General features: G+C 39.5%; 1 protein-coding gene across 1 annotated transcript; it reads right to left on the bottom strand.

The window, feature by feature from the left end:
- Positions 1 to 532: 532 nt before the first annotated feature.
- LOC139738956 (lengsin-like) lies at positions 533 to 11,595 on the bottom strand. Its single transcript, XM_071649607.1, has 2 exons — positions 11,382 to 11,595; positions 533 to 2,441 (listed from the first exon to the last, which is right to left on the bottom strand). Exon 2 carries the CDS (start codon positions 2,425 to 2,427, stop codon positions 1,084 to 1,086), a length of 1,344 nt encoding a protein of 447 aa, XP_071505708.1. The 5' UTR covers positions 2,428 to 2,441; positions 11,382 to 11,595; the 3' UTR covers positions 533 to 1,083.
- Positions 11,596 to 12,587: the final 992 nt, after the last annotated feature.

The raw sequence follows: 12,587 nt of genomic DNA, 5'->3' as shown, positions 1-12,587 counted from the left end.
ATTTTTGCTTTTGTTACAGTTCCTTTGCAGTGAAAGTCATTTATGCTTTGTCTTTCTTTTGTGCTTTCAAACAGCTCTCTTCATTTCTCTCTCCTTGTATTTGCTACCATTCTAGAGCATTCCATCAATTGTTTCCATGTTGACCTAAAATTCTAGATAAAGCTCCACATGTACATTAAGGCCCCTTCCTTCATCCTAGTTTTTACATTCGGATTACTCCTAACGAGGGATCCTAACAAACCCGCAAACCATGCTCAAACCCTTTTCCTATTATTCACAACATTTATTTCAGAATGTTTGTTATAATACAAACTTGAGACATCCCTGAAAATAAAAATCTCTGTATCTCGCCGAATGACCACAATAATCCATCGTCTGTTCCCACTATTCTATCGCAACCTACTCGTAATGTACAATACGCAAAGCAAGGCGTCTTTTTCGACAGAAATTAAAGATTTGATTGCAGTAATATCGCATTTGTACTCATAATAATGATAATAGAAGGAAAAAAATGCCACATCCCTGAAAGAAATATAAATTCTACACGGCCACTACAACTTTTACAAGGCACACAGCGTCTGAATTTAATGAGAGACAGAGAAAAAAAGAGAGAACATCCCTGAAAGAGATAAAAGTGAACATCTATATACCAGCTTGCTCCCACGACTGGGACAGGCATCCCGAGTTTCCATTACCTGTTGCTCTACACGATATGCCGGCATGTGTAAACATATTCATGTATACATACATCATTACACACATCTTTCAATTCAAACAGCTGTGAATACACGGTATACAAGATATATACAATGCGACGTCTACACAATACACAGGTTGTATAAAAAAAAAAGGTTTCATATGCTGACATGCTGAAAAATAGTAGAACATTGAAGTCAATATTATCATTTCCTGTTTGTACTTCATACGTTGTGAGGATAAGCCGTTACACGTACATTGTGCCTTTATTCTCCATACCATAGGAGGAGTGAAAAAAAGTAAGATGTTCGATAAAACTATGACTTCAGCCTAATACTGTACACCCATACATGCATAGGCTCTTTCACGATGCAAATGATTTGACCCTTACAAATATTCAAAGTAATAATCGAAGTCCCAGTTCTTTTCCCCTTCAGCCAGAGCCTTACGTTCCATCTTTGCCTCATGGATTTTGACGGCCGAGAAGCATTTGATGAAGTCGTTGCCGAGCGCCTCCCGGATGACCTGATCACTCATCAAGGCTTCCAGGGCGTCCTCCATGTTGATTGGTAAGGCTGGAGTCTTCGGAGGGAGGTCGTCTGCAACGTATGCCACTCCGGTAACCTCAGGGGGAAGCTTGTACTCGTTCGCAATGCCGTCCATACCGGCGGCCACCGTCGCAGCTAGAGCCAGGTACGGGTTGCAGCCAGCGGCACCGGCACGATTTTCAAGGTATGTACCCTTGTCGCCGTTGACTTTTACCCGTAGCAGACAGGATCGGTTGTCAATCCCCCAGGTAGCGTTCACAGGACTAAAGGTCCATGGCTTGACACGTTTCATGCAGTTGACCGTAGGTGCCATTAGAACCTGGATGGCACGCGCATGTGCGAGGATACCCGCCATCCAATGCTGCGCTACTTTAGACAGACCGATAGGACTTCCGGCGTCGTGCAGGACGGGCTCTTTCTCCTCCGCGTCCCACAGGGAATGACAGAAATGACAGGAAGACCCTGACTTGTCAAGATAGGGCTTGCTCATGAACGAAGCCATTAAACCATGGCGGAGGGCGATCTCTTTGATGGACGTTTTGTATGTGTGAGCATTATCAGCAGCTCGGATGCCGAAAGCTGGTTTGTAGCTTATCTCTATCTGTCCGGGACCATACTCCGACTCTACAGCCTCAACATCCACGCCAACTTCCGGTAGGTCGTCCATAATCTGCTTCACAAACTTCTCCACCGGAGCCAAGCGGATCGTAGCGCGGATGTTATAATCGTCGTTGAGAGGCTCGCGCGTCTCCTTGTCAACGACGTAGAACTCATGCTCGTGCGCTGAGAGTAAAGAGTACCCCATCTCCTTCAGCTTGTCCAGCTGTCTGCGGGCCAAGACGCGAGGATGCCCCGAGACATACTCCCCTCTGAAGGTCGGCTCAATCAGGATCCGCCCCATGTTTTCGAGCCACGGAATTACCTGGAAAGTATCCGGGTCAGCAAACATCACGCCGTCTGCAAAGCCGACCTCTTCGTTGTATCCACTTCCAGAGATGACAGTTGCTTTAACGTCCATACCAAGATGGCCGAGATAGAAATTGAGTCCGCCTGTAACCTTCTCTTTGAAGTGGCGGGCGGGAATGGTCTTGGAACGAGCCACCCCGTTAATGTCCGTCTGTTCAAATCGGACATACTGTATGTCCTTTTCCCTCATCTGCTCTAAAACTTTGTTGAGATTCATCTTGGAGCCTATACCTGAATAATAAGTGAGAAACGAGATAACCATAATCACACACTTACGACATTCATGAGACCACAGACAAATAAAACGTGAAAAGTAAACACATTCTTCGACGAAAAGAATGAAATTATGCACCATTAAGACATAGTATTGTGCTTTGCATCACACTGTGTTAACCCATGCTTAACGTAACATGGCCGCGGAACCGCGAAGGGGGGGGGGGGGGTGCAGCCCCTATACAGTGTCATTTAGATTACAATCTTTGATATTCATAAAGAAGTATGTGACACACAGTTGAATTCGCGCCGAAAGGAGTTAATTGTTATAGTAGTGCATTTTCCGTCTTTGTTGGTTTGTATTCCTTTTCCCCAGAACGGAATGAAAGTCTCTTTGAAAATGCGTCATTTTCCTTTCGCTGAGTAATTCCGTCAGCATTTAAAGCGAAACAAAAGGCAAAGTTTGACCAGTTTATGTATTGCACGTCACGATGTATTTCCAATAAATTGCTACCGACAGTGACTATTTACCCTACATATGCATAAAAATAAATGCTGACAGCTGAAGAATTTAAACATGAAATTTAAAGCTGCTATGTATTATACAAAGTTATGTTTTCTCACTTCTCTGCATCACTAAGACAATACGAAATTGTAAAGTGATTATTTTTTTTCATTTTCTTCAACACAAGGAAATTCAATCGAGGTTTCTATGTGATATGTCAATGAGAGAATTGTGCGGCAGCAACATCATTATTGCTTCTTTTCATTGTACCCAATGTTGCTGTTAAACTCTTGAGATGTATGGATTTCTCATTATTTTTTTCAACATTTCATAAAACTTTACAAATTCTGTGTAAAAGTATCATGTTCCTTAATTTGATGTTATTGTATGAAACTGAGGTCAGCTTGATCACGGTCTCCTTTCATGGGGCAGATTTCGCTCGAATTCTCACAGAGCACTGACTTACGTTTGGTTTCCATAATATATCAATCGATGCGAGGAACTCCAATTGCAAATTTGTTGACTATTTTGTACAATTATCTTTCATTGTTCTGTCCAATTTCTGTTATGAACCAATAATCAATTGATAACCGGGGGGCCAAAAGCTAAAAACAGAGGTCGAGTTGCACTCTCTCTACAAACTAAGTAGACCATGCTTATTTTTAAGTTTTTATTGTAACAAACAATATTCCACTGGTCTACTTCAAAATATTTGTTGCGAAAGCCTCCAAATCCAAGATGGCGTCCAAGATGGCCGCCATATTTACTGAATTTGTTATTTAAATGATAGAATTTGATTGAAACATCAAATTTCAACAAATGTGATGTCATATGAAAGAGAATAAAATTGTCTACAAGTTGATACCATTTTTGTGGGTTATTGTGATAGCTGGATTGAGATTTTAAGGAAAAAAACACTCATTTTTTGATATTTTTCTGAAAAAAGGAAAATCATGAAAATGCTTGATTCAGCATAAATCAGAGAAAGACTGAAGGATTATCTTGAAACATCTCAAGAATTTTGTTTGACATATAATTAATATTTGGAGAAAATTAGGGGTCAGTACCGTTTTTGGTTCAGGAGTTATAATGTCTCAAACTTGAAAACTCACTACGTAAGAATGGCCACTTTAGTTGTGACCAAGACCGTGTTGGTCATAAAAAAGCCTGCGCGCGCCAAGACTACTACACGCACCACTGGCACTGGCGCTGGTGCGTGTAGTAGTCTTGGCAAATGCAGACTTTTTCTTTGACAAACAAGGGTTTGTGCCTGCAAACTAACTTTTCATATCAAGTGGTAGCTCAGGTGATACTGATCGCTATTATTTCAAAGTAGATTGTTCTGAAGCAGATGAGATAAAGCAAACAAAATTTCAAATAGAGGTAGTAGCTTGAAACTTGGCACCAATCTTGTTATAGATAGTTTAAAACACAATTTAGATCAACCGCTCAAAAAAATCAAGATGACAGCCATCAAAGTTGACATAGTGTATTGCGCCAAATTAAATGTATTATTTCGATTTTGATACAATTTTGTCTGTTGTGATATCTTAAACCGCCTTATGTTTTTATGGACACATTTCTAAAACCAGTGATATTCTACTCTCCGAAAAAAAAAAATCCAGTGATATTCTACTCTCCGAAAAAGAAAAAACAAATCGAGTGGAAGTTTTTACTTTTGATGTGAGGAGTGAATAACAGAAAACGGTGAATTTAGAGTGAAATTGGAGTGACTTTTGAGTGAAAATGTTCATTTTCACTCATTTTAGAGTGACCTTTGGCAGGGCTCCACACTAACTTTTATTTTTGGTGGCCCAAAGGCAAATATCCGACCTTTTTTGGTGGCCCGATTAGGCCACCAAATTCTTCATTTCTGACATTTTGGTGGCCCGACGTGCGTTTTTGGTGGCCCCGGGCCACCGGACCAACATTAGTGTCGAGACCTGCCTTAGAGATCACTCGTCACTCTTCGAGTGATCCCCGAGGTCACTCTGAAATAAATGAAAATGAACATTTTCACTCTCGAGTGATCCTGATATCTAATATGGGAAAGCATCTACCAATGCCATAAGTTCAGATCAATTGTGACACTACAACCCACATGAAATCAGCCCAAAAACAATGTAAGAAAAATCTGATAACAGTAAATACAGTTTCAGCATGCTTATTTGTAAATGTGAATATACAGCACGAATAATCAATTCGGACAATTTTATTCGAACAATATACTGAAAAGTAATTTCGCACAACACATTTAAGAGCAAAGTTGAGAAATTGCCGCCATGTCGGATTTTTTTTTTTTTTTTTTTTTGGGGGGGGGGTCGGATCAGAAGGGCTTTCAAGGACATCTACGGATCAGACATTATTACACATATACCATCATCATTCACGCAGTCTACAACAGCAGAGTAACATACAAGTAATAAAGCATAAGTATCTTTGATACAGAAGCATTTCTTTTTTTATCAAAGATTGGGCCTTACCCAAACACAGGAATGAGCTCCAACCCCCCCCCCCCACCCCCCCCCCCACCCCCCCCCCCCAAAAAAAAAAGACCCTCAATATGGTTTACACTATAGCACAATATCGTTCGGATGTATAGAAACATGTAATAGACAGAAAGATAAGAAGATTAAAAATATATATCAAATTATAAGTTATAAGTTGAGATTTAACTTTGACGCAACACACTTAAGGTATTGTTTGCCATTGGGAGAGATATCACATTCGATTTGTATGTGCAGGTTAGTTGTATTACAAAACATTCTACCATGTAAAAAAATCATAATAAAGCCTAAAACATACGGAGATATCACCATTTCTTTTCAAGAAACCATAACCATGATAACTGTTAACAATTTAGTATTTGAATTTGAATTTGAATTTGATTTTGAATTTGAATTATATAAAAAACATTCTTATCAGATCTATTTAGTACATCTAACAATATTTAGCATTAAATATACTGATTTAAGTTTGTACATTGTTGTTCTATCCCTAACTCACAGTTTAGAACTAGCTTGAGGGATTTAAGTAAAGCTGGGTTTTTGTTTACGTGCACTAATGGTAAATAATGCCTTGAACGACAACCTCGATTAATTACGGCCATCTTGAATGTTGTGTGGATACTATTTTTATCGCTAAATATTACACATTGGAAAAATTTGTGCCAAATTCCAAGCTCCTATCTCTTTTTGGAAAATACGTTCTGTTCAATCTTATCTGCCTCAGAACAATCTACTGTGATGAAATGCTACAGTAATAGCGACCAGCGTCACCTACCACTTGGCATGAAAAGTTAGTTTGCAGGTACTTGCAAGTCACTAGACCATTACAGTATTACATGTGACCATGTAAACACATTGTATGCAAAATTTATAATGCATGAATATAATTTTTTCGAGTTTTAGATGTTAACTTGTCAACAGTGTATGATATTGCCTGTAATTCCAGAAATATGAATTATGTCTCAATCTTAGTAAATCTCAATCTCAATCACAGGTTTCAAAATAATTCTTCAGTTCTTCTTTGATAAATACTAAATCATGCATTTTTACATTTCTTCCTTTTTTCAAAAGAATATAAAAATATGGATTCCCCCCCCCCCAAAAAAAGAGAAGCAAACAACCCCCCCCCCCCCAATTTATCACAATACACAGCTAAAGTGGTATCAACTTTTAGGAAGTTTTGCTCTCCTTCATATGACATCAAATTTGTTGCAATCCAATGTCTCTATCAAATTTTATGTTTGAAATGTTAAATTCAATAAAAATGGCGGCCCTATTGGACCGTATCTGTACTTTGGAGGTTTTTGCAACAAATCTAATGAGGTGTACTTACGGAACATTGCTTAGTGTGCTTAATATTATGTATGGTTTTGTTTATAGAGAGAGTGGAACTCGAAAAGTAAGCACGATCTTGGATTTGACCCTCTGTGACGTCTTTGGGAACAGATGCGTGCAAATACATATTATTTAAAATGGGATTTCAAGTTTGAGACATTATAACTCCTGAACCAAATACAATACTGACCTCCAAATATTGATTATATGGGAAAGATTTTAATTTCTGCATGGTTTTCATAAACATTTTTTATTTAATTTTTTTTTTTACTTTTTAGAGAAATATTCATGGTGCATTCTGAAAAATGTCTCCATAAAAACCTAAGATGGTTTGAAATAGCATTATAATGTTCAGAATATATAACAACCATATAAAAAGACACCAAAACAGACAAAATTGTATGAAAATCGAAATGATACATTTACTTTGGCGCGATACATTTACTTTGGCGCAATACACTATGTCAGCTTTGATAGCCTGCAATCTTGAATTTTTTGAGTGATTGATCCAAATTTTGTTTTAAACTTTCTCTAGCAAGGTTATTTCAAGCTTCTACCTCTATTTGAAAGATATTTTTTGCTTCATCTCATCTGCTTCAGAACAATCTACTTTGAAATAATAGCAATCAGCGTCACCTGAGCTACCACTTGGTATGAAAAGTTAGTTTGCAGGCACAAACCCTTGTTTGTCAAAGAAAAAGTTTGCGTTTGCCAAGACTACTACACGCACCACTGGCACTGCTACAAGCGCCAGTGCCAGTGGTGCGTGTAGTAGTCTTTGCGCGCGCAGGCTCTTTTTACGACCAACAAAGTCTTGTCACAACTAAAGTGGCCATTTTTACATAGTGAGTTTTCAAGTTTGAGACATTATAACTCCTGAACCGAAAACGGTTCTGACCCCTAATTTTCTCCAAATATTAATTATATGTCAAACAAAATTCTTGAGATGTTTCAGGATAATCCTTCAGTCTTTCTCTGATTTATGATGAATCAAGCATTTTCATGATTTTCCTTTTTTCAGAAAAATGTCAAAAAATGAGTGTTTTTTTCCTTAAAATCTCAATCCATTTATCACAATAACCCACAAAAATGGTATCAACTTGTAGAAAATTTTATTCTCTTTCATATGACATCAAATTTGTTGAAATCTGATATTTCAATCAAATTCTATCTTTCAAATAACAAATTCAGTAAATATGGCGGCCATCTTGGACGCCATCTTGGATTTGGAGGCTTTCGCAACAAATTTTTTGAGGTAGACCAGTGGAATATTGTTTGTTACAATAAAAACTTGAAAATAAGCATGGTCTACTTAGTTTGTAGAGAGAGTGCAACTCACTCGTTAAGTAAGCGACTTTTGGGGGTTTGGCCCTCCGGTTATGAATATGAAACACGATATCTAAATACTCGTCGACGAGTTTGAACGCATGCGCAGTGGCACAGACAAAATATGTTTACATCTACAGTGCAAGTATAATCAAGGAGGTTCGAGAGATGGAGTTACAACTGACTATAATTATTCAATCAGCTGTCAGTTTTCTATGGATGGACAAAAGAATTCCACAGGTGCATTTGTGCCTTTGATGTTCGATGCTTGAAGCCGCCATCTTTCTGAGCAATCTGAAGATTCATTTTTAACGCTAACATAATAGCGGGTATATGCTGCTCGTTTATATATCAAATGCAATGAAATTTCACCTAATGATAAAGCATATAAAACAAAAGTCAATTCCGTTCGAAAATATGTGCAAAAGTGTAAATCTGAGCTGTATTTTGTGAAAGTGTTTGAAATTTTACCCTCATGGAAATCCGGTTTTATCACTTTTCTCCTTATTTCCGCAAAATGAAACTAATATGGTATCATCTTCAAGTATAGTTCTTTATAAATTGATATGTCAGATTAGCGTACAATCACGTACATTCGAGTAATTTTGATATCTATTTCAGCAATATTTGAGCAATTTTTATTCCTTTACCATTGTCTACCGCCCATCGTCTGTAAGTAGGGATAGCGAAAAGCAATTACCATCACATATCTTCCTTGGAAAGTGGCTGGTGATTATGCAATGAGACACGAGTCAATTGTCTTCGCATCTGAGCGGCAGATCCAGTTTGACACACGTCTTCAAATATTTTTGAGTGGCGGCTTCGAGCATGGGATCAAAGCGAATAACACTGTTGTGACTCCATTTCTCGAACCTCCTTGGTATAATCATTACGTAGAGCTGCATAGGGTCGAATCTAATTAGATATACGTGATCGAGGAGTGATTTCAATTTCTTTGAAAAGAGAATTATAACTATTTTTTAATGTTTCTCACAATTCTTCCATCTTCACATCAAACGTTGAAGTCAAGGCAATTAAGTAATCAACAACCCCATCCACAGCAAACACGTTATTGAACAAATTAATGTGATCCAGATTTATTTAATCCTCTCACACCCACAGTCTCAAGTTTGCAGAGCCGTCACACATGATAGTCTTGCTCGGGTATGATAGGGTTACTCTCTCTCTCTCTCTCTCTCTCTCTCTAGAATGTGTGCGACACGCATACAGAAACACACACCCAAACAAGGCCATATGCTCAAACCAACATTCCGCATTTAGATCTATAGGGTATCTATAATCTCTACTTTAACAAACTACTCTTCGCCACGTAACCAAGAAAAGTTTTCAGCTCACCTAAGATAAAGGCTATTGAGCCAGCACCAATTTAAGGAATCTTTAATAATCTTCCTCTCTAAAACCGGAGGTACTTATAAGTACATTATTTCCTGTAGTTTCAAGATTATTCATGGTGGATCGGAGGTGCTCCCTCGGAGCCCAATATAGCCAAATTAAGACTTTTTACGTTTCAGCTTCTCCCTGAAAGCCTCCTGTAGAATTTTCACCAATCTTGGTTGGCAGCTCTAGCTTTCCTATAGGGTGGTATAATCTTCATTCGGATGGGCACCGTGCCCTCCCCCGTCCCATCCTACGGGGGGGCAGAAAGAATCTCAAGAATTTTTTTCTTTTGATATTTTCTACAAACTTAACAGGTATTATTGCTTGTGTTATTGAATATACGAATGGACACCATGCCCTCCTGAATGTCTCAAAAAGCTCCCCAAGTTTTCTGTATTCTTCTTGGGTGATAGTCTGCAAGAATGTGTGGAAGGTGAACTTACGATACTCAGGTGCGCACAAGATCGCCGGGTCTCTCTCTCTCTCTCTCTCTTTTTATCCCCCTAGCAGAAACGTTTTTAGTTTTGAAAGAACCGTCATACCAGGGTGCTGCGTTATATAAAGAAGCTAGGCAAACAATGTGTTTTTTTTCTCTCTCTCTCTCTCCCACTTCCCAAGACATGATTGAACCTAGCTGAATGCATGCACAAACCTCACATGCCTTTCTTTGTTTATCAGTTCTTACACCAAGAAAATAATTGACATTATTCTCAGCAGTCGTTGACCGTAGCTTAAACCTTGACCACTTGTACACGTGCATATCCTCCATCTAGGACGAGTCTAATTAACGTAATATACGTCCTGGCCTGCCTCCGAGGACAACTAGACAGCCTGCGCTTAATTCGCTGTTTGAAGAGAGTAATTCGAAAAGTTTGTATGAAAACAGATCGAAATCGACAAAGTAAAGACAAATATTGATTGCAATGTCTGCATGGCACATGTTGGCAAATAGTGTATACACTGGCGTTTTAATAGGCCGACGAAGGAACAGCATGTAAATCACAGGTTTTAAATGGGTCGAGCTCGGCAACACTATTCATTTACACAGAATCATATCACAGGCCGCCTACAGGAATCAATGTTACAAACACAGTGTAGGCAGTCTAGTGTATAAACACGTATACAAGTTTCCATTAAACAATGAGAAGATTCATTTTTATGAAACCGCTTCGGGGAGAATATTCCTATCAGTATGTATTGCATGAATACTACACGCATCCACCACGCACCCGATATTGCACCGGCCTTGGCTATAGCACGTAAAGACGATACTAGTGTATTACAAATTCTCTCTCATAGCCTTCAGAAATACAGTTGAGTAACATTTTTTGTGTAGGTCAGTCTGGTCAAAGAGTAACTATACACAGCCCAGTCGCTGTACATGGTACGTTGTTTTCGCATAGCGTAACAGCTTCTGGTCGGGCTAGTCAAAGAGGTATGAAATGTGTCCATGGTTTGGTAGTCCGTTATTCATGGAGCTACGGGAGCCCCATGGTCAGCGGCCGTGGAGGAGCTTTGTCTCCGGTAGATCCATGGTCTGGTCAAGCAGACACAAATTAGTATACACATCCCAAGCTCCTTGGTCTGTGCATCAGCACTTTAATTCTTTTACCCAAGGAAGCGTTTAGGATTTCGAAACGATTGCATAATGCTTGTTGTCCTACTGTACGGCACCGGATTGACAGCCCTATTTTATAAACTTTATACACACGCACCACAATCACAGCTTCACGCACAGATATATTATATCGACATCAAAATCGCTCAAAATCAACCACACAAGCTTATAGCTTCAATTAATGGCTCGCAGAGTCTTTTGTAAACACCTATATACGTGGCCTTTGACCACTAATAGATTACAAAGAGCATAACCGTTGTAAAGCTCACCAGCAAGGCACGTTGTCTTGGCCGCCAATTATCAACCTGAGTGTTGTTCTTCCACGAGCAACTGGAAGCGATGATGCAAGCTTCAAGCACCGTATGTGGCGGTATGACTGAGAAGCGAGGGAGCACAATAACGCGCTCATATGCGATCAAGGCGGTGGCCGCCTTTCCAGACCTTGAGTGCGATTCTTTACCATAGATATGCTTTTGAAACGCATTTAATTCAAAACACAGTTGCGTCTAAGTTCAGCTTGATGGACAAGCTGCCATCGGGATTATTTTCTTCAAGGTTCAAGGTCCCGACTCATTTGTACATAATTATAAACGGCGTTTCAAAACGCCGATTCAAAACGCATAAAAAGTGCGGTCGCGGATTCTCTCCAAATGCGTGTAACGCGGAAGCATAATTGCAAAATCTCACGTATAAATACATTTATTCTAACGTCGTCTCAGCACCTCTCTGGTTCACGTGAAGTAAACACGTATGCTGAACAGCTTGATACAATAGGGGTTTCTATAGTTTTTCAACAAAGCGCATGCAGTGCGTGTTCGCGAGATCAGCTCTTCGAATAGTCGTTTTCGATTCGGCCTTCTAAACGCTGATTCTGCCTTCGCAAATTGAACATAAAGTTGAACATAAACGCACCCAAAAGCTTCCAGTAAACTTTTCAAAGTCGATGTTCCTACTTGCCAGGGAGTCAAAAGAGGATCGAAAAGATCGAAACACGCCACCTTTCATCACGTGCCGCGTGGAGAAGTTATATGCGCTCTATATAGCAGGTGTTAATCAATTGCTTTGATAACAGACAGCTTGAAGTTATATGCATCAATTCTTTAATCAAACTGAGCGAGCAGCAGTTCGCTGCCTCATCTTCCAGTATTTTTGGCAGCAATTATCAACTAGTGTGTAGCGAACGGGATTCCCACGCGAACAGGTAAAATTTATACCTTTGCATAAATTTGTACAAATTGCGAAGAGATACCTCTTCTCCAACACTTCCCTGGTTTCTACGTAGGCCTATATTAGCCATGAAACTTTTTTTTAGTGTTTGTGTTTGTGTTTGTGCTTGTGTGCCCGTGTGTGCCCGTGTGTGTGTGTGTGTGTGTGTGTGTGTTGATGGGGTAGGTAAAGGGTCATGGTATCTACCTCGCCCCCCCCCCCCCCGTTTCGACGGGAATTATATACACTCTGGGCGCGGAACCCTCAAG

The sequence above is a fragment of the Diadema antillarum genome, unplaced genomic scaffold (genome assembly GCF_040938485.1).
Source record: "Diadema antillarum isolate AM-2024a unplaced genomic scaffold, OU_Dant_1.0 scf00000003, whole genome shotgun sequence".
NCBI classification, from domain to species: domain Eukaryota; kingdom Metazoa; phylum Echinodermata; class Echinoidea; order Diadematoida; family Diadematidae; genus Diadema; species Diadema antillarum.
This window is presented reverse-complemented; position numbering and strand designations above follow the sequence as displayed.

Excerpts from the sequence above, each read along its gene's own strand:
- LOC139738956 (XM_071649607.1), bottom strand. The coding sequence starts at position 2,427 with ATGAATCTCAACAAAGTTTTAGAGCAGATGAGGGAAAAGGACATACAG.